This window comes from Aquarana catesbeiana, linkage group LG06 (assembly GCF_042186555.1).
Source record: "Aquarana catesbeiana isolate 2022-GZ linkage group LG06, ASM4218655v1, whole genome shotgun sequence".
NCBI lineage: Eukaryota > Metazoa > Chordata > Amphibia > Anura > Ranidae > Aquarana > Aquarana catesbeiana.
In genome coordinates, this window is record NC_133329.1 from 152,476,250 (window position 1) to 152,499,476 (window position 23,227).

Consider the following 23,227-nt stretch of genomic DNA (forward strand, 5'->3'; position numbering starts at 1 on the left):
CGACCGTGTGTACGGGGCATTACTGCGACCACCTTGGCTCTTTGTTCTGGGGAGAGTGTTTTTACCACTCGGTTACTATGTTCTTTCTCCCAGATATCTCCCCAGAGTCCCATGGCCACACTCGCTTCTGAGTGGGTGCCTTCCGCCTCACACCACTGTGCCACAGTGGGGGGATCCATTCTATGGTTCTTAAGGGGGTGCTTGATTTCAGAGTGACAGTTATCCCGGACGAGCCCCCACATGTAGCAATAACTGTCGGTGGAGCTGCTGGTTTAAAGCGGGCCTGTCCTTTTATCTCTTTACCCCCTTTAAATTGTTCAATCCCCTTGGCACAGCTGTAGTGCAGTGTTGTAATGATATGAGTATTGACTTTAACCCACCATATACACTTACATTTATATTTACCTCTACCTGGGTGTCTGTAGCTCCACCTGCAGGAGAAATAACAACACTGCACACAAACTTCGGTAATAACCAGAAATAACGTCTTTCTTTGAGTAAGTAGTATATTTATATAAAGGGTTATTACAATGACTACACTATCACACCAACGTAGTGTCACAGTATAGTAAATAGTTATAACAGTCTTAGTAACATACACAAATGTACTTAAGTATGTGTATATCTATATTTATACCAGGGAGCTCCCTCTGCTCTAAACCGTAAAGTCACTATCCTTTGTAACTAAGTGCAGGGCCCTGCAGTAAAAGAGATAGTCTTGACATCTTCAGCCTTCGCTAGCTTATGAATTTGTAATTGTAATCCACAAAAGGGTTCCTCTTGGGTGTTGCGCAGTGTAAGGTAATACACTAAAGCAGTTATAATCCAGCAGACTGATTAAGTGTTCTTATACGAAGGAGACAAACATCTAATATCAATTCTTGAATATTGAAGTCTATGCAGATGTAATGTTCTCCAACTTAACTTGTTCCGTGGGACTATCAGTCCCAGCAACACTCTGTAACAGTTCTAAGTGTGTGTAGTATTTAAACAAACTTCTGGGTGTTAACCCTCTCACCACACGGGATCCAGGCGGATGGATGCCTCTGTTTCAACAGTTCTCAGTCCATACAGAACCACTGCCACGCCGTCACACTGCTCCGTTCAGTAACGACCAGGAGTCCTCGGTTACCTCCTCCACGGGTCTTCGGAACAATCACTTCTGCTGCTCCAGCACACTGTAATATGATGACAGGATCCCTGCTGCTGCTCCGCTCCCTCACAAGGTAGGCCGCAACCCTGTGGGACACACACACACCCACAGAGCTCTGCAGGCAGCCCACGCGTCCCAGGAACAAGGGACTTAAGATGGCCGCTCCCAGCCCTTTTATATCCTCCCACAATGCAGTTCAGTTCTCCTCTTGTCCAGGAGCATTGTGGGTAGGTCATAGTTAAAGTTCAGAAGTAAACAATCAACCACTTCCATGTCACTTCTCTTAATCATGAAACATAAAAGTATTGTACCTTTTCAATTGTCCATAAGATGGCACTATAACAACTTATGTCCTGTATAACACACATATGGCTAAAAACAAAAGTTGTCAGCGCTACATACTCCCCCTGCTTTACATCTTTGGTCCCCAAAGATATGTAATACCTTGTTCCTGTTACACATCTTAGCCTTTAAACGAGTGCACAGGACCGACAGAGGAGCCTCCCACCAATTCTCAGGTGTTGGAAAGCTACCCACAACTGTCACCTTAGTATCGGATACAGATGTGCCAAGGGGTGAAACAGGGTTCTCATTGTCCGGATTGACTGAGGAGGAACTAGGCTCATCAACATTCCTTTTGCTGGTAACCTTTGTTGTCTCAGAACACTCGCCCAAAGTATCATAGGTTAGTCTCTTAGGTGGGCGAATGTTCCTCTTTCCCCTTTGTTCTTTTGGTGTGTCCTCTATTTCTGGATGGACACTATTCTCTTCTACTTCAGTGGGAGATAAACACTTCTCAGCTCTTTCGGACAATGGTACAAACTCTGAAGCTTCTGGCCTAAGGGCCTCACTACATTCGTTTCATTTCAAATCCATTGTGGTGGTGTATAGAGCCAAAAAGATTAGAATTGTGTCGATGTCCCAATATTTATGGACCTGACTGTATATCTTGCAGCCACAATAAACAGTCTTTTGCTTTGTTTGATTTTGTTTATTGGGGGGTAGAACTTGGTTGGGGAAAAGGGTATATGGGATGCCCAGTCTTTTGCTGCATCACCCTGAAGACTATTGCTCCTCGTCTGCGTAACTCCTGCAGACTATTGCTTCCAGAACTTCCTTATCAATGACCATGTAATGAAGAGGACATCACTCTTGACCGTATAAGGGTGATGTTCCCAGAAATCCTCTCCTCCTGCACAAACTTATACTGTAGTTATTAATGTAATGTCACATCTTCTTCTGTAAGCAAAAAGGACCCACTCTGAACAGTTCCTCCTGCTGACTCTGGTTGCTTGCTGCTACTAGGCCAAAGGCCTGCAGTACCTCTGCCCGGAGGCCTACTAGGTTAAAAGCATATTCTGAGTGATGGACTATTGTTCCCAGCTAGCTCAGCTTGCAAATCCTGTGCCCTCAGGCCACATCGATTTGGCACTACTCCCCATAGTCTCTCCCCTGATCCAGGACTCCTCATCAATGGCCGTGTAATGATGAGGACTTCACTAATGACCATGTAAAAGTAAAGTTCCCTCACAGACTTCCTGGCACATCCAGCCCTCCACTGTGGTACACTCCCCGACCTTTCTCTGCCCCGAGTCCTTGATGGAGAACTTGACTGGACCGTATGTTCTGACAGCTTCACTTGCCCCTCTGCTCCAGGAGTTCCTCATCAATGACCGTGTAATGGTGAGGACTTTGCCAATGACCGTGTAAAGGCAAAGTTCCTTCACAGTTCTCCCCGGGCATCCTCCTGCTGTCTAGTACTCCATTTTCCACTTCACCCGGCCGACAACTCTCTCCAGTGGCCTGCATAAATTTGCCTGTGCTGACAGTCTCTCTAGTAAAAAAAAATCCCATACAAGCACCTACCTATTGGTAGAGGGTGCTACACCAGCACATCCCAAAGATGCATGATTGAGATTTGGAGAATTTTGAGGCCAAGTCAACACCTCTAACCCGTTGTGCTCCTTAAACCATACTTGAATTCACTGCTCAGTGTTCCAGTTATGATGATAGGTGCCCATTGTAGGCACTTTTTGCTGTGGACACGGGTCAGCATAATCACCCTGACTGGTATGCGGCCACACAGACCCACTGCACTGTGATTACAAAACTTCATCTATGTAGGTAGAACTTGTTGAATTTGTGGGCGTGGATAAATACTGCATTGGCCATTTTTTGGGGGGTAAAATTGAAGTGCTTTAATGGTACAAATGAATGCCCACATGCTGCTCCCCAGCTGTGAAATTTAGAATATGCGCTGTATAATGTAGTGTGACCTAACAGTGATACCTTACATGAGAAACATCCAGTCTCACTATATACCTCCCTTAACCCTTTTACCGCCATCAGCGATGTGGTGTTAAACACTATTCCAGCACCTGCAAATAATGTGTAAGATGTTGCGCGTGACCGTCATAAGTTCCATCTCAGGCAAGCTCAGGATGACACAAGCTTTCAAAATGGTGGTGTGGGTGCAGAGACGCTGGCTGCACAGAAGCAGCCTGAAAAGGGATTCACAAGAAGGAAAGCAAGCATGGACAAAAGTAGGAGTAATTGTTAATATACAATGTATTATATACAATATTATTGCTAGTTTCTCACGGGGGGGTGGGTGTCCTCTTCACATCTCTGTGTTGGGAACATGCGCAAAATTGTGTGCTACACGCATGCTACAGTTTAGCAGATGCAGTGGTGCCATTCATTCTTTAAGGCGCCTCCTCTACATGCTATCACAACAGATGCTGTTGATCTGCTGTGATAGCATTAAAAATTGATTAAAAAAAATGTAAAGTGACAGATAGAAATGTTTTTTTTTTAAGCGCCCCTGTCCCCAAAGGCGAATGCATACGGAGGTTGTGCATCTAAACTGTGTTCACACCACATATATGAGGTATTCCTGCAAACATTATAGTGAGAGCAATAATTCTAGCACCGGACCTCCTGTGCAACTCTAAACTGGTAACCTGTAAAGCAACGGTTCTCAAGCCCTGTGCTCAGGACCCACTAACAGGCCAGATTTTAAGTATTACCTTGGGGAGCAGCAAATTATATCGCCTGTTAGTGGGTCCTGAGGACAGGAGTTGAGAACCACTGCTGAAAAGGCTTTTAAAGTGTTACCTATGGAGATTTTTACGTACTGTAGTTTGGAGCCGTTCCATGAGCATGCACAATTTTAAATCCTGACACGTTAGGTATCTATTTACTTGGCATAATGTCGTCTTTCATATTTACCAAACAGTTGGGCATTATATTGTTTCACAAAAGTGTATATTTTTCAAAAGAAATGTGCATTTAAAAAAATCGCTGCGCAAATACTGTATGACATAAAAAAATTGCAACACTATTTCCTTATTTAGGGCCTCTGCTTAAAAATATACATTGTAAAGCGCTGCGTAAACTGTTGGCGCTATATAAATCCTGTATAATAATAATAATAATAATAATGTTTAGGGGTTCTAAGTAATTTTCTAGTAAAAAAGCAGCTGATTTTTACAACAATTTGAGAAGTGTCAAAAAAGTATTTGTAAACAAATGGTTAAAATTTTTTTTTTTTTTTTCCAACAGCGTTTAGTGTCACTTTCAAGATTTCAGTGACTGTGTTTACCTCTCCCTGGTAAGGCACTTACAGCCTACGGTACACTATCCCTCCATCCCACTGTTGTCACACAACACCCACTTCTTAGCTGCTCCTCCACAGAACACACCCACAGCGCAGCCAACCACAATAGCGTGGCTCATCCAATACACAGTCGCACTGTGCTGACGTCAAAGGAAAGCGCCGGAGCGGACACGTGAGTGAGTGTCTCTGAAGGTGCGGAGGCCAGGATGAGTTCTGAGGTGCAGAAAGGGAAGAAGAGAGGGAAGACTCAGTACCTGAGCAATGCCAAGCGGCACAGAGGCGGCAAGCAGCTGGAGGTGGGCATGCAAGGAATCCTCATCACCTGCAACATGAATGAGAGGAAGTGTGTGGGAGAAGCGTACAGCCTGCTCAACGAGTATGGGGACCTGCTGTATGGGGCTGAGAAGGTGAGTGACAACACACTGCTACACCTTCACCACCACAAGTCCTCTGACATCTAACTCCACTCATGCTGTACATTGATTTAGAAGGAGCAGTGAAAGTAAACAAGTCCCAGAAGCTTCAAGCCTTAATGTATTAATGTGCTATACATTATGGGACACTTACCTGGCCAGTAGACATGGGTGGGATCACACAAGAGTCCACCCTCCTGAGCTAAGTGGTGGAGGTCTTCCCCGCTGTGCAGACATGCATATTTAGCCACTTGCCGACCAGCCACCATCATTATACTGCGGCAGGTCGGCTTGTTCGGTCTGTGTTACAGCGGGGGAGCTGATGCGCATGGCTGGCTGCTGCAATGTCCACCAGCCACTCGTGATTGCTCCACAGAGAGGCAGAAAGGGGATCTGTAAATAAACAGATCCCCGTTCTGACAGGGGAGTAGCGAGAGATCGTCTGTTCCTAGTGATCAGGAACAACGATCTCTCTCCTCCTCCTCCAGTCAGTCACCTCCCAGGGAACACGTTTAACCCCTTAATCACCACTAGTGTTAACCCCTTCCCTGTCAGTGACATTTATACAGTAATCGGTGGCTATTTTTAGCACTGATCGCTGTATAAATGTCACTGGTCCCAAAAAAGTGTCCGATCTGCCCGCTGCAATGTCGCAGTCCCGCTAAAGATCGCTGATCACCGGCATTACTAGCAAAAAAAAATAATAATAAAAATGCCCTAATTTGTAAGCGCTATAACTTTTTCACAAACCAATCAATATACGCTTATTGCGATTTCTTTCTTTTTATTTATTTATTTTTTACCAAAAACATGTAGAAGAGTACATTTTGGCCTAAACTGATATAAAGAATTTTTTTTTTTACAATTTTTTTTTTTTTTTTGGATATTTAGTTTTATAGCACAAAAAAAAAAAAAAAAAAATGCAGAGGTGATCAAATACCACTAAAAGAAAGCTCTATTTGTGGGAAAAAAAGGACCTAAATTTTGTTTGGGTACAGCATCGCACGACCGCGCAATTGTCAGTTTAAGCAACGCAGTGCCGTAGCGCAAAAAATGGTCTGGCCATTAAAGGGGTTGTAAAGGTAAGTGTTTTTTTCACCTTAATGCATCCTATGCATTAAGGTGAAAAAAAACACCTGTCAGTGACCGCCGCCCCCCCCCCCCCCCCCCCCCGTTTTACTTACCTGAACCCTCTCTGCTAGGGGGTTCTCGGCTGTTGATTGGATAGATTGATAGCAGCGCAGCCATTGGCTCCCGCTGCTGTCAATCAAATCCAATGACGGGGCTGAGTCCTGGACTCGGGAGCACGCCTGCAAGGTAACCCCCAGGAGAGCGCTTCTCCCAGGGGGTTATCTGATGCAGATGAAAATTGCGCGGTCATGCTACACTGTACCCAAACATAATTTTTATCATTTTGTTCCCACAAATAGAGCTTTCTTTTGGTGGTATCTGATCACCTCCTGCTGTTTTTATTTTTTGCTAAACAAAAAAAAAAAACCCGAAAATGTTGGAAAAAAGAAAAATTTTTTTTCTTTGTTTCTGTTATAAAATTTTGTAAATAAGCAAGTTTTCTCCTTCACTGATGGGCACTGATGACCTGTCATTGGCTACAGCAGAATAAAGTGAAGGTTCTGGAGTGGCCACCTCAGTCTTCTGACTTCAATATCATTGAGCCACTCTGGGGAGATCCCAAAAATGCAGTTCATGCAAGACAGGAACTGGAGGCTTTTCGCCAAGAGGAATGGGCAGCTTTACCATCTGAGAAGATAAAGAGCCTCATCCACAAATACCAGAAAAGACTTCAAGCTGTCATTGATGTTAAAGGGGGCAATACACCATATTAAGAACTGGGGTATGTAAACTTTTGATCAGGGTCATTTGGGTAGTTTCTGTTGTCATTATGATTTAAAGAGTAAACACAGTTGATTGATAATAAATGGCTTCAGCCAAACACTAACCATGAGTGAAAGAAAAGTTTTTGTGTTATCATTCATATTCTCTGAAAAATGGCCAAGAAATCATAAATTCTGCCAGGGTATGTAAACTTATGAGCACAACTGTAGATTAGCAGCATGCTGAACGATTCAAGGGACAAAGCTGAAAGTCTCTACCTATGAGGAGAGGGGGTGTGTGCCTTTCTTCCAATCGCCTATCTTGACTGTATGCCCAAGCTTCACTGCAGAGGTAATCGGGAAGAGAAAATCTAACAGGATCTGAACTTTCTAAACAGTATATAAAGCTGAAGACAGCAGATATACAAGTAAAACTTTTATATAGGGAGATTTGTTTCATCCCTGTATATCATTTGGGCCTGTTCACTTCAATGGGTATATGTGAGGGTTTACATCCACTTTAACTACTTGCCTAAAAGGCACTTTCACCCCCTTCCTGCCCAGGCCAATTTTCAGCTTTCAGCGCTGTCACACTTTGACAATTGCGCGGTCATGCTACGCTGTAACCATGTGAAATTTTTATCATTTTCTTCACACAAATAGAGCTTTTTTTTGGTGGTATTTAATCACTGCTGGGTTTTTTATTTATAAATAAAAGACTGAGAATTAAAAAAAACCACACGTTTTTCTTAGTTATTGTCAGTAAATTTTGTAAATAAGTAATGTTTCTCCTTCACTTATGTTCACTGCTGAGGTGGCACTTATGGGCACTAATGAGGAGGCACTAATATGCCGCACTTATGAGCACTGATAGGCGGCTCTAGTGGACATTGATGGACAGCACTGACTGGCATTACTATTGGGCACTGATTGGTGGCGCTTTATTGTAATCAGTGCCCTGATTACATGTCTCGATATCCCCTGCGAGGAGATGCCGCTGATCAGCTCTGCCCGCCACACACTTTGTCAATGTGAGGCGATGAGAGCCGATTACCAGCATTTGAGTGTTAACATGTGCGCGGCTGTGATTGGACACAGCAGATCACACGGTAAAGGGCCTAATTTCTCTCTGGTGCTTTGTTCCTCTGTTATCAGCAAGAGTCACCTCTGATAAGTTTTCCCCACACATGAGATAAAATTTGTTTCGGGGAGAAGAGCTCAGCACATTTGTCTATTCAGAACACACTTCTGTGTGTGAAGGGGGGTGTGTTCCTTCCCTCCAATCAGCTCTCGCACAGTGTCTCAGACTTCTGACTGCAGCTCTCCACGCTCTCCTCTGTAATACTGAAACATGCAGAAGGATTTGATCTAAAATCGGCACTTTTGAAGGGGTGTACAAAAGAGAAGACTGCAGACAAACAAGTAAAACTTATGTAGAATGATTTGTTTCATATCGCTGTATCGTTTGAGGCTGTTCACTTCATTGGGTATATGAGAGAGTTTACAACTACTTCAAGGAACTGGCAGCCGCCACCCCCCTCCGCTGCCACATTTGCCACTTTTTTGGGGGGGCAGGTTTGACAGGTACTCACTCTCACTTCCAGCTCATTTCTCTGCAGTGAACTGAGCCGGAAGTTAGCGCCCCCCCTCCTTCCCCCGCAGCCTTCTGGGACGCTTCACAGGTCGCAGAAGACTGCGGCCCATTCACAAAGCACAGCGCAATAGGAAACTGGCTGCGAAGCCCCAAGGCTTCACTGCCAGTTTCCCTTAATCAAGATGGTGGCGCCAGGACTCGATAGCCGATTGAAGCATTGGCTCGGGTGAGGACACTGCTGGAAACCTGGACAGGTAAGTGCCCTAATTTTAAAAGTCAGCAGCTACAGTATTTGTAGCTGCTGACTTTTTTATTTCTTTTGGGGGGAGCCTGGAGCTCCTCTTTAACAACCAGCTAGTGACAGCCTGTGCTGGCGGTAAATTACTGCAGGCCTTCACTACTTAAATACTAAAATAAAATAACTTATGCAGTATTTTAGTACCTTCTTTTTTTTTTTTTTTTTTTTTTTGTGAATACTGAAAAAAATTTTTTAAAAAATGCTGTGTGGTATCATACCACATACTCAGATGCAGTAAGATACCGCTTTGTGAATAAAGCCCACTAAGTAAAGGTGTAGTGTGGGGTGATAATTTGCTAATTGCAGTAAATGATAACAAACACCCTTTAAAGCGGAGTTCCACCCAAAAGTGGAACTTCCCCTTAAACGATTCCACCCTCCACCCCCCTCCGGTGCCACATTTGGTACCTTTCGGGGGGAGGGGGACCGGGCTGTCAGCAGCTCGGCCCCCCTCCTCCTTCCCCTTTTGGGATACTATGGGACACCTTGAAGGCTTTTCTTAGAGGTGTCCTAATACAACAGGTTGCCAAATATAATAAAGACGCTAGGATATGGGAGGGAATAATCCGAAGGGAGGTGTTAGAGGCCGAAAATAACTATACAATAGATCCAACACCCGGGAGATAAAAAATGTGGTTAGATAACCAACAAGACTATAAGATAGCAATTAAGCAGAAAGTCGAGATTAGAAGACTCCTTCAACAGCAGTCTTCTTTTGCAGATGGTGAGAGCGTAGGAAGGATGCTGGCGCAGTTGGTGAAGGCCAACTCTCCCCCCCCCCCCCCCCCCCCCCATCTACTATTCTCTCCATCAGATCTCCTGGAGGAGAGATTATTTATAATACCACAAAGATAGTGCAATTATTTAGGACATATTATAAAAACCTCTATAGAGCACAGAAAAGGGGAGTAGAGGGTGTATGGAGGATATCCTGGGAAACTTGGAAATACCGGCCATTACGCTGGAGGAAAGAGAGGATTTGGAAACCCCAATAACACTTGCAGAACTCCAACAGGCAGTAGCTAGTAAGGCAAAGCAAAAATCCCCAGGTCCAGATGGGCTTCCGATTAAGGTGTATAAATACTATGGAGATATTTTAATCCCGGAATTGCTAAAAACACTGGGTGGGGCAGCTAGGGAGGGTCGATTGCCTGCCTCAATGTTAGAGGCAACTATTATAGTCTTACAGAAAGAAGGGAAGGATCCTTTAGACGTAACCGCATATAGGCCTATTTCTCTCTTATGCTCCAACGCCAAAATCTTGGCTAAGGTTTTGGCTGCTAGGTTGAATAGAATTATTCCAAAACTGATCCACCCAGATCAGGCTGGATTTATATCCAACAGATCCACAAGTATGAATATCAGAAGGGCATTTTTTAATTTACAGACCCCAACGGAGAACGAGGGATCAAGAGTGGTATTATCACTGGATGTGACTAAAGCTTTTGATAGCGTAGGGTGGGGATATATTTGGAGGGTGTTGGGGAAATTTGGATTTGGTCCCTCTTTCACCGGTTGAATTAAAAATGCTCTATAAAAGGCCCAGTGCTAGACTTAAAATTAATAATGAACTCTCTTCGCTGTTCCGAATGGAGGTACCCCTAATGGAAGAATAATATTAACAGGTGCTCTACATAATACAATAATTGAAGCATTAGAGGCGGATTCCTTCTGCTATAGATATCCAACAATTAAAATATGGAAAATGGTTAAAAAGCAGATATAACAGGTTTACTGAATACACACCCCTTTGGTGCAATAACAACCTGCAGGAAATCCTCCAGATAGGAAAAGCCAGAGAATGGGAAAAACGAGGTATCAAAAGGCTAAGACAACTCTATATGGGTAATATTCTTAAAAAATTCTCGAAACTGAAAAGTGAATTCAACCTACCGCAGTCCACATTCTTCATCTACTTACAGCTTAGGCATGCCCTTGAAGCCCAATTCAGGATACAACCCTTGGAATGGAAAGAAACACCCCTTTTTAAAGTATACTTCAGGTAGGCTCCGCTAAGGGTCTAGTATCTGAAATATATGGGCAAATAAGTAAAAAAGCTAACGGTGAGGGGAAACTCCACACTGTAAGAGTAGGATGGGAAGAGGACATGGGGGCAATAACACGGGAGCAGTGGAGGAAAATCCTAGAAATGGGACCGGTGGTATCGGTCTCTCCCCCGCAGAAGATATCTCACCTGATGTTGTTAAATAGAGCTTACTAAACCCCCAAGCGGTTGTTTAAATTTGGGAAAAGATCTGATGTTAAATGCCCCAGATGTCAGGGGACCGGCGATCTTATACATATGTTGTGGAGATGCCCCAAGCTGTTCCGATATTGGGAAGGAGTGATCAACACCATGAAAGATATATTCGGAACCACATTAGAGATGGAGTCCATAGTATATATACTGGGGTATAGGAGGGAACGGGGAGAGAGGAAGAGTATTACTATAGCAATTTTGAGATGTTTGTTTCAAGCTAGGAAAATGATTGCATTGGGATGGCAATCGAAGGCTCCCCCTACAGTTAGAGACTGGATCAGGACAATAAATGAGACCCTATGTAGAGAAAGAGTAGTGTATACAAAGAGAGGTAATCTCAAGGAATTTGACAGGATGTGGAGGCCCTGGCTGGAAAAAATAGGTCCCCCCGTATAAAGTGTAAAAAGTATAACCGAGTCGGAAAAACAACCAGAATAGATAAAATAATAGGAAAGGGAAATGTTAGTGTGGAAGTAAAGAGATAACTAATTTTAATAAGGTAAACCACACGAAAGGCAATAAAAGATTGATAAACCCCATATTGGAATTTAAACATAAGCTCACTTAAAGGGGAGGGGGAGGGTTGGAAAATAGGGGTGGAATTAAGGTGTAATATTAATTTTTATAATATTGGAAGTGGGTGAGGATGGGGGGTGAGGCTGTTCCCCTTGCCCAGGTGGTTTTTATTTATCCATTTGTCTCCTCTTAGTATAATGTATTCCCATTCTTGCTTATTTATTTATCTTACTATGTAGATAAGATTATGCCTATTTGTATCCTTTCTTCTCTCTTTCTATTTTTACTGAAATGTTAAAGTTTTGAAAACTGAATAAAGAGTTAAAAAAAATAAAATAACTTACGCAGTATTTTAGTACCTTCTTCTTTTATTTATTTATTTTTTGTGAATACTGAAAAAAAACATTTTTAAAAATGCTATGTGGTATCTTACCACATACCGTATTTATCGGCGTATAACACGCACTTTTTTCCCCTTTAAAATCAGGGGAAAATCGCAGGTGCGTGTTATACGCCGATCCCCTGCGATCCCGAGCTGTCACATCTTCAAAATCGCCGACCGCGATTTGAAAATGGCGCCGCCGGCGCCGAAACACACAGAGCCGGTCCTCGGCTCTTCCCGGCGGCTCTCGTTCACTTTCGGCTCCACTCGTAGTCCCGAGCGGAGCTATCCGAACCTACTCGCTAGGTTCGGATAGCTCCGCTCGGGACTACGAGTGGAGCCGAAAGTGAACGAGAGCCGCCGGGAAGAGCCGAGGACCGGCTCTGTGTATTTCGGCGCCGGCGGCGCCATTTTCAAATCGCGGTCGGCGATTTTGAAGCCCAGGCTGGCAGGGATAGAGGATCGAAGGCTGCACTGGGGCAAGGCTGCACTGAGAAGGCTGCAATGATGGGCATTTAAATGTAAGTTTTTTTTTTTTTTTTTCCCTTCAACTTCCCTCCTAAAAGTTTTTTTTTTTTTCCTTAAAATTCCCTCCTAAATTGGGGTGCGTGTTATACGCTGATAAATACGGTACTCAGATGCAGTAAGATACCGCTTTGTGAATAAAGCCCACTAAATAAAGTTGTAGTGCGGGGTGATAATTTGCTAATTGCAGTAAATGACAACAAACACCCTTTAAAGCAGAGTTCCACCCAAAAGTGGAACTTCCCCTTAAACGATTCCACCCCCCCCCCCCCCTCCTCCGGTGCCACATTTGGCACCTTTTGGGGGGAGGGAGACCAGGCCGTCAGCAGCTCGGCCCCCCTCCTCCTTTCCCTTTTGCCAAGCCAGTGAGAGAGTGCAGCGCAGTAGAGACCCGGCCATGAAGCCAAAAGGCTACACTGCCAGGTTCCCTTACCAGTAATGGCGGGGCAGCATCCGACCAGCCGATGTAAGCATTGGCTGCGGTGCTTTCATTGCTGGACTCCAGGACAGGTAAGTGTCCTAATGTTAAAAGTGAGAAGCTACAGTATGTGTAGCTGCTGACTTTTAATTTTTAAAGGGAACTCCTTTTTAAGTTTTATTGGTAGGTTTACTCCTTCAGTTATCTGCTGTATTTATCTGATTTGTATGTTTCTGTTGATGCAGATAGTGGGGATTCCAGATATGCAACATCCCATAAAAGAATTTTCATGCTTGTTATTTTGCACTGTCCTGAAAAATGTCTGATCCAATTAGTCTGCAAATAATGGCCGTGGTAAGGAAAAATATGTTTCTTTTCATTCAGCTAGGTGAAAAGGATGACGTAGCATCAGGAAATGAGGAGGAAGAAGAGGTGGAGGATGATGATGTTGAAGCAGCATTGAAAAAAGAAGTTGATCAGATTCGCACATCAACAGAGAAAAATCTACACAGGTTTCGTTCAGTGGAGAGTGGAGCCAATAATGTTGTCTTCATAAGGACTCTAAATGTTGGTAAGATTTCTAATGCAGCACTTAAAGCAGTATTAAACACAAAAGCAAACCATTGTTTTCAGTTCATCAATTTTTAGATATGGTGGCTGCATTAGTTTTCTTTTTTTACGCTTTCATTTATTTTCATCTGGTGGTCCAACCAGTAAGTCTATTTTTCAAAAGAACAAGCTCTCTTGCAGGTGTATAAAGTTAGAGATGAGGCAAACCAATTTAATACTGGCAGGGGTGCTTACAATGATCCGTTTTTATTTATTTATGTAAAGCCTTTATCCCAAAAAGAAAAATAAACTTTTCTATAACTGCTTATAAAGTATTAGCTAGCATTCAGCTTCAATGTGTTAGTCTATTTAAATCTGCTAGGACATCTAACACTCCCCCCAGACTGACAATGCTGCTGTCCAAATGTGTCCCCTGTGCTCCCTCATCCAGACTGGGTCCACTCTAATACAGGAGGTGTGTTACTGACTAGATCACCAGGTGAAAACAGACGTGAAAAAGACGTAAAAAAGAAACCTAATGCAGCCACCACATCTAATAATTGATAAGCTGGATAATATTACATTTTTGATTTAGGGTTTAGTAACGCTTTAAAGCAGACCTGTGCCCTAAACATAGTAGTGTACTGCTCAATATCCTTGCCTCTTTGAACTCTGCTGTTAAATTGCTGTGGATGCCACCATCTGAGAGAGCTGGGAGGGAGATTAACTTATTTACGTTTATAAAAGCTATATAGTAAAATAAAATCCTTATTGCCGAGTGACTGGATTTGTTATCCTCCTCTTGCCTAGTTTTGCCTATGTTTTAAGGACCATAGTGTTTTATTTATTGTTTTTGTGATGTTGTCTTATGCTTTAGAGCCTGAGAAGTTGGTGCACCACATATTAAAAGATCTGTACACCACAAAAAAGAGGAAATCGCGTGTGATCCTCCGTATGCTGCCAGTGACTGGGACATGCAAAGCTTTTCCTGAAGATCTCATAAAGTATGCAGAGACTTTCTTTCAGCCTTGGTTTAAGGCCCCCAACAAAGGCACCTTCCAGATAGTGTACAAAGCAAGGAACAACAATCATATGAATCGAGATGAAGTCATAAAAGACTTGGCAGGTATTGTTCTCTTAAACTGACCATCAGTTGATGACTTATCAAATGTCATGTATGTCAGGGAAGCCTTGAGCAGATTTAAGTTATTTTAATGACACTGTTAGCTACTGGTCAAATGTGGCATTGCAAAGCTGCTATTATGATTGGACTACAAACTGACCATTCGCAATGTTTTTAGTGAGGTTTATGATCTTGTCTTTTCCATTGTACAACAGAGGAGTTTTAAAACTGAACTCCAGGCAGAGATAAAACAAAAAAAACTGCTTTGTGTTCACTAAATTACCTTAAAATACATTAAATTCTGATTTTACTCTCATTATTGCATAGTTCCATAGTAGGTGAGGTTGAAAAAAGACACAAGTCCATCAAGTTCAACCTATGTGTGTGATTATATGTCAGTATTACATTGTATAATCCTGTATGTTGAGGTCGTTCAGGTGCTTATCTAATAGTTTTTTGAAACTGTCGATGCCCCCAACTGAAACCACCGCCTGTGGAAGGGAATGCCACATCCTTGCTGCTCTTACAGTAAAGAACCCTCTACGCAGTTTAAGGTTAAACCTCTTCTCCTAATTTTAGTGAGTGGCCACGTGTCATATTAAACTTCCTCCCGCGAAAAAGTTTTATCCCTATTGTATGGTATTTGTAAATGGAAACATATCCCCTCTCAAGCACCTCTTCTCCAGAGACAATAAGTTCAGTGCTCGTAACCTTTCTTCATAATATCCTCCAGACCCTTTATTAGCTTTGTTGCCCTTCTTTGTACTCGCTCCATTTCCAGTACATCCTTCCCGAGGACTCGTGCCCAGAACTGGACAGCATACTATAGGTGTGGCCAGACCAGTCTTGTAGAGTGGGAGAATTATTGTTTTATCTCTGGAGTTACCGTATTTATCGGTGTATAACACGCACATTCATTTTAAGAGGGAAGTTTCAGGAAAAAAAACCTACATTTTTAAATCAGAAACTTTGAAGCAAAATAAGAGTCAGTGCCCATCTGCAGCCTGACCATTGCCATCAATGCAGCCTGATCAATGCCCATCTGCAGCCTCACCATTGCCATCAATGCAGCAGCCTCACCATTGCCATCAATGCAGCAGCCTCACCATTGCCATCAATGCAGCAGCCTCACCATTGCCATCAATGCAGCAGCCTCACCATTGCCATCAGTGCAGCCTGATCAAACAGAACAGTGGTCCAATGGCGGCCCAGGAGACGGGGCTTCCTATTACAGAGGCCGCCAAGTTAACAGGAGATTCTCACTGAATGTAATCTGACGGCGCTCATCCTGCCCCGCTCCCTGTCCCCTCTGAGGCAGCTAAAATTGAAGTATTGGCGTATAACACGCACACGCTATTTGCACCCGATTTTTATGGTGAAAAAGTGAGTGTTATACGCCAATAAATACAGTAATTCCTTTTTTAATGCATGCCAATATTCTGTTTGCTTTGTTAGCAGGCTTAGCAATGGCATGCAATGCCAAGCTGCTATCATCTACTAGGACCCCCAGGCCCTTTTCCATCCTAGATTCCCCCCAGAGGTTCACCCCCTAGTGAGTAGATTGCATTCATATTTTTGCCACCCAAATGCATTATTTTACATTTTTTTACATTAAACCTCATTTGCCATGTAAATGCTCACCCCATTAATTTGTTCAGATCTTCTTGCAAGGTTTCCACATCCTGCGGAAAAGTTATTGCCCTGTTATCTTAGTGAGAGATTGAGCTATTTACCCCATCCTCCAGGTCGTTTATGAACAAATTAAACAGGATTCGTCCCAGCACAGAACCCTGGGGGACCCCACTTCCCACCCCTGACTATTCCGAGTATTCCCCACTTATCACCACCCTCTGAACTTGCCCTTGTAGCCAGTTTTCAATCCATGTACTCACCCTATGGTCCATGCCAAAGGACCTTACTTTGTACAGTAAACGTTTATGGGGAACTGTGTCAAATGCTTTTGCAAAATCCAGATACACCATGTCTACGGGCCTTCCTTTATCTAGATGGCAGCTCACCTCCTCATAGAAGGTTAATAGATTGGTTTGGTAAGAACGATTCTTCATGAATCCATGCTAATTCCTGCTAACGATACAGTTTTCATTACTAAAATCTTGTGTATATATAGTCCCTTATCATCCTTTCCAAGAGCTTGCATACTATTGATGTTAGGCTAACTGGTCTGTAATTCCCAGGGATGCATTTTGGCCCTTTTTTAAATATTGTTGCTACATTAGCTTTTCTCCAATCGGCTGGTACCAATCCAGTCAGTAGACTGTCAGTAAAAATTTGGAACAATGGTCTGGCAATTACTTGACTGAGTTCCCTATGTACCCTCGGATGCAAGCCATCTGGTCCCGGTGATTTATTAATGTTAAGTTTTCCGAGTCTATTTTTTAATTCTGTCCTCTGTTAGTCATGAGGGTGCTTCCTGTGATGTGTCATGAGGAAAAACACTGCAGTTTTGGTTACTGAAGCCCCCCGATTCCCTTGTGAAGACCGAGGAGAAGAATAAATTCAATACCTTCGCCATCTCACAATCTTTCTAACCAGATGTCCTTCCTCATTCTTTATGGGGCCAATATGGTCTGCCCTCCCTTTTTTACTGTATATATACTTAAATAATTTCTTGGGACTTTTTTTTCGCTCTCCTCCGCTATGTGCTTTTTGTATTCTATCTTAGCCACCCTAATTGCACCCTTACATATCTTGATGCATTCTTTGTAAAGTCTGAATGCTGATGATGATCCCTCAGCCTTGCATTTTTTTGAAGGCCTTCTCCTTTGCTTTTTATATGCATTTTTACATTAGAGTTAAGCCATCCAGGACTTTTGTTCGCTCTTTTAAATGTATTTCCCAATGGGATCCACTGGCTAATGCCCTTATATGCTCTTAAAGCAAACCCATCTCTCCTCCTTGTTCTTTGTTTCTAAAATGTTATCCCAATTTATATCTTCTAGCAAGGTTCGTAGTTTAGGGAAGTTGGCTCTTTTGAAATTCAGTGTCTTTGTGTTCCCCTTGTGTTCCCTATTTTGTGTGATTTATACTGAAGCCAATTGACCTGTGATCGCTGTTTTCTAAATTGCCCCGTATTTCCACATTGTTCGTGATCAAGTCTGTAATCTTGGTAATCAGTAGATCTAGTAACGCCTTGTTTCTAGTTGGTGCATCTACTATCAGACCCATGAAATTGTCCTGCAATATATTTAGGAACTGGCGAGCCTTAGACGATTGTGTGGTTCCCTCTGCCCAGTGTATGGCTGGATAACTTCCCATCCTTGCTGCTAATCCAAATTGTAATAGAAGGTCTGTCTCCCCCTCCTACCTCAGGTTAGGGGGCCTATAGCATACTCCCGGTATTATTTTCCTCTTAGCTTCATCCCTTTGGAGCTCTACCCATAAGGATTCCACCTCCTCCCTAGCTCGCTTATTGATGTCATCTCTCACGTTCACTTGTACAATATTCTTGATATATAGGCATACCCCTCCCTCTTTTTTTACCCTCTCTATCCCTGCGATAAAGGGAATACCCTTGAATGGTTGCCAGCCAATCGTGAGAGCTGTTGAACCAGGTCTCTGAAATTCCCACAAAATCTAAATCCTCCTCGTTCAATAGTATCTCTAGTTCACCCATCTTGTTCACCAGGCTCCTGGCATTGGTGAATATGCCACGTAGTTTAGAGCGGTCGCATACTGTCCTCTTATTGGGTGTTCTGAGATTGCAAATAGGACTTGTTACTATACTTGCCCCAGGTTTATGTGCTTTAGTCAACCTACCACTAATGCCCCCAATACTACCCTCCTGGAATATGTTCATTGCTGACTATCTCTACCCCTCGATCCGCCCCCCCATAGCCTAGTTTAAAAACCCCTCTAACTTTTCGGCCATCTTCACTCCCAGCAGATCTGCACCCTCATTTAGGTGCAGTCCGTCCATTCCATATAACTGTTGACCGACTGAGAAGTCGGCCCAGTTCTCCAGGAACCCAAACCCCTCCTTACTACACCAGCTCCTCAGCCACATGTTTACTTCCCTAATCTCCCTCTGCCTTTCTGGTGTGGCTCGAGGTACTGGTAGTATTCCTGAGAATACTATCTTGGAGGTCCTTTTCCTCAATTTAGCTCCTAAGTCCCTAAAATCGTTCTTTAGGTCACTCCATCTACCCTTGACTTTGTCATTGGTGCCAACGTGCACCATGACAGCTGGGTTTTCCCCAGCCCCTCCCAGTAATCTGTCCACCAGATGCGTGATGGATCATACCCTCCATGCTTGACCTCCAGAGGAATAAAAAACATTGGTGATTTAAATTCACCATCATCCAACCTAAAACAACAAAAAAGTGACCTGGCTAGCTCTGAGAACAAGTAATTATTCTCTCCAGCATAAAAGACACAACTGAGCATGTGCAGGTTGACTACTCTGCCTGTGTTAGCTGGCTTTCCCCAGATAGACAGTGCAGGAAGGAAGGATCTATGCATACAGGATTAAACAGCCTTTTTACACAATGCAGAGGATTAACCCCTTAAGTTCCACATTGAGTATAACAAGCATGCTATGCCACATATACAGACAGATTTTACTGTTGTGGGTTTAGTAACACTTTAAAGAGGTTGTAAACCCTTGTGTTTTTTCACCTTAATGCATCAGGTGAAAAAACTTCTGGCAGTGACCGGCCCCCCTGTTTTACTTACCTGAGCCCCTTCATTCACTCGGCAGAGACGTGCTCTCCCTCTCTGCACAGGGGTCCCGGCTCTTGATTGGATAGATTAATAGCCGCGCAGCCATTGGCTCCTGCTGCTGACAATCAAATCCAAGTCCAAGCCAAGTCCAGCATTCGTGTCTATGGACGCAAATGCTGGACACATGGTAACACCCCCCCCGGGAGAGCGCTTCTCCTAGGGGGTTATCTTATAAGAGAAGGAGCCACGAGAGCCGCAGAGGGACCCCAGAAGTCGAGGATTGGGGCATTCTGTGCAAAACGAGCTGCACAGTGGAGGTAAGTATGACATGTTTTTGTAAAGCTTCATCCTTTGTTATTTAAAAAAAAAAAAAAATCACTTTAAGCTTTATACTTCATATGTATCTCAATATCGCTATAGGAGGTCTCTGACTGATTACTACTTTTAACTTTTTCTTTTTTGCTTCAGTAATTGTCAGCAGCCTAAATCCAGAGAACAAGGTGGACCTCAGCAACCCAGAGTATACAATTGTGGTTGAAATTATCAAAAACGTTTGTTGTTTGAGTGTAGTGAAGGACTATACCTTGTTCAGGAAATATAACCTGCAGGAGGTAGTCAAAACCACTAAAGAGGAAAATCCACAACAATCGGCAAATGATGAGAAAAAAGCACAAGAACCGAGCAAAGAAAAGCCTGTGCCAGCCGCTGACACCTAAAAATAACAAGACTAGCATTCAGGACTAGAGGGACCGAACACTAAGAAAACTGCCACCTTTCAACATGTTTCACTGGAACCTATGACCATTTTAGTACTGCTTGTTCTCGCTCAACCATTTTCAAGTCTGGAAAAATTGGTTGCTATAATTAAATGATGATAATTTAACATTGCAAACATTGGTAACAGGCTAGTCTGCAAAAAGATTGTTTCAAATTGTTGCTTTGTATAAAAATGCTCCCCCCCCCTCCACTGTTGCAGCACTGTAGCTGTGGTGTCAGTTGTCTGTTTTGCTGGAAATTACTAGTTCTCTGTAATGTAAATAACGGAGTTTACACTTGGCTGCAAGACTAGACAGCCCATCAAGTCAGTATTGAGACATTGGGGTTGCCTCACTAAGCTAGAGAGTGAAAACTCTGGTGAAGGCTCTGCATAGAAACCAATTGGCTTCCAGGTTTTTTTTTTTTTTTTTTAGTTTTCTTTTGTCAAAGCTTAACTGAACAAGCTGAAATTAGAAGCTGGCTACCATGCACAGCTGCACCAGATTTTGCACACTCCAGTTTTAGTAAATCAACCCCAATGTCTTGTACTTGAAGGATTTGTTAAGCTCTGTTCAGTGTTATATGAAGAAGTTAACTGGTATGATAAACTCTCACTTTAGTGCTAATGATCCACAAGTTAGTCCCGGAACACCTACAGAGACATGACTTCTACCTTCTTGTCTTAGGTTTACTCCTGAATGGAGAGACACAAACCAGTGAACCAGAGCAATGCAAAATAGCATGTGTGTTACAGATGGTCCTCTCCATATTCCTTGCTTAATTTCCCTGTTTTTTTGAAAGGGAACATGGGAGCTGCCTTTTCTGACTTCTAAAAATGCTTGTTGACTGGCAGTCATGTTAACCTGAACTAAAGTTGGGGCTTCTGACTTCTCTCTAACTTTCCCAATCTGCATACTTGTACAGGGTCAGTGACTCGGAGAGCTGCTGTAGCCAGTGGGCCACTGGCACCTCCCATGTTTTCTCTTTACTAGTATATGTTAAAGTGGTAGTAAAGGCGTAGTTTTTCTTTTATTATTTACCTACAGGTAAGCCTTTTTTTAGGCTTTACCTGTAGGTATAAATTAAACACCTCCTAAACGTGCACCGTTTAGAAGATATTTACTTTAGCAGCGCCGGTGACGTCACCGGCGCATGTGCACTGCACTCTTAGTTGACGACGTGCCGTCCATAGAGGAAGTTGTGCCGCAGCCCCACGCACATGCCTGCATCAGCTACCCGCGAACCCAGAAGGAAGACAGGGTGAAGATGGAAGCCCTGTCAGCAGTGACAGCCCACCGCTGGAGGGCTTTGTTTTCAGGTGAGTCTTTCATAATGTGCTAGTGTGCGATGCATACTAGCACATTATGACATTAATTTGCAGGGAGAAGATTGTTTGTTTGTTTTTTTGCAGTTTACTACCGCTTTAAAGTTTATAGATATTAAAAGGTAAGCTGTTTTTCACTGTAGGATTTTTAATTTAACAGCAATTTCTATTTAAATTTGTATGAGAGTACATCTGCATTGATTTTATATATATTTTAATTTAGACAACCTTGCCCTTTTGAGGTAGCTTGTTCTTCCTACTTTTCTATGTCCTTTTGTTGACTTAGAACTTTAAAGATTAATATTGTAAATTGTGTTTTAAAATTACCCAGATGGGTCATTTCTTTGTATTTACTGCCATCTAGTGGTCATCTAGAGTCCTTTTACTCATGAAATACGTGTGTGTGTGTGTGTGTGTGTGTGTGTGTGTGTGTGTGTGTGTGTTTCAGCAGATGTATGCTTACAATAAATGTATACATGCTAAGTATTTTCCAAAACTTACAGGTATTTATTTATCAGAGGTCAGTTTTTTCTTCCTAATGCTGGCTTAATTCTCTTTCAAAGGAAAAAAAAAAGTAGTCTTTGTTTAGGTATCCAGTCAGCATTTTCTGCCTGCATATGTGCTAGCTGAAAGATGATGTAGCCAAATACATTCTGGTGCCTTTATGATTCTTGGCTGTGTTCACAATGTCTAAAACAGATCAGCCCATTCTGCAGCCTCTTTGTGACATGATATCGCCTCAGCCTAGGCAAAGTCACTTGTCTAGAGCACAAGGACTGATTAGTTCCAAATTGTTCTTAATAAATATCAAAGAGACCTATAATCAAATGATACAAAACCGGTCACAGCAATATGAAGAAGGTCAAGACTTCCTTCTGAGAGATTGAGTAAAAGAAGCGGACACATAGATTGTTTGTTAGTTTTGTGGCACATATTCGTAGGATAAGGACTGCTTTTTATTTAATAAAAGGTACAGTTTTTTTGTTTTTTTTAAATATATATACTGTTGTATATTGTGACATGTTAAAAATCTCATGCAAGACTTGTACAGTAATACCTTGAATTGCGAGTAACGCGTTTAAAGAGCGTTTCGCAATACGAGCTATTACTTTTTTAAATCCTGACACGGTTTGCGAGCGCTGTCTCGCAAAACAAGCAGGATTCAAGCCTCTGCAATGTGCAGTACAGCATTTGGCCAGAGGTGCGGGGGTGCCAGTGACATTCGGAGCCGCTCGGATGCACTCCGAAACACTCCTTTTTCAAGTGCATCCGAGTGGCTCAGAGCGGTTTCCGAGTCTCCGGTGCCCCCCCACCTCTGGCCACATGCGGTACTGCATACCATAGAAGGCACTGTGGAACGCATTATCTGTTTCTATTGACTTCTATGGGGAAACTCGCTTTGATATACGAGTGCTTTGGATTACAAGCATTCTTCTGGAACGAATTATGTTAGCAATCCAAGGTTCCACCGTATTTAAAAAGTTAATTTTCTAGTGTGATTAGACAGCAAGCTGCTTCATGTTAAAATGTAACACTTTGCATTGATGGGTGTTGAATTTCTTGTTTTATTTTTGATCTGGAGCAACATAAATATATTCTGGTCACACAAGATGCGGTCTCATGAATTCAGCTAACAAATCAAACTCTCCATAGAAATATAACAGTTACTAATAAAAGTAGTGGATTGCTAAGCTTGTATTGTTTTTCAATTAAAAAGTGATTATTTTGTTTTGTTTTTTTATTTCTTTTGCTGTGTGGTCCAGCTTTAAATCTTCTATTTCACTC

General features: G+C 42.7%; 1 protein-coding gene across 1 annotated transcript; it reads left to right on the forward strand.

Annotated features, from left to right (window-relative positions):
• The first annotated feature begins 4,877 nt into the window (after positions 1-4,877).
• THUMPD1 (THUMP domain 1 NAT10 acetyltransferase adaptor) lies at positions 4,878-21,855 on the forward strand. Its single transcript, XM_073591069.1, has 4 exons — positions 4,878-5,179; positions 13,395-13,581; positions 14,437-14,685; positions 19,831-21,855. The coding sequence occupies exons 1-4, from the start codon at positions 4,979-4,981 to the stop codon at positions 20,076-20,078; spliced, it is 885 nt and encodes a 294-aa protein (XP_073447170.1). The 5' UTR covers positions 4,878-4,978; the 3' UTR covers positions 20,079-21,855.
• The last annotated feature ends 1,372 nt before the right edge of the window (positions 21,856-23,227 follow it).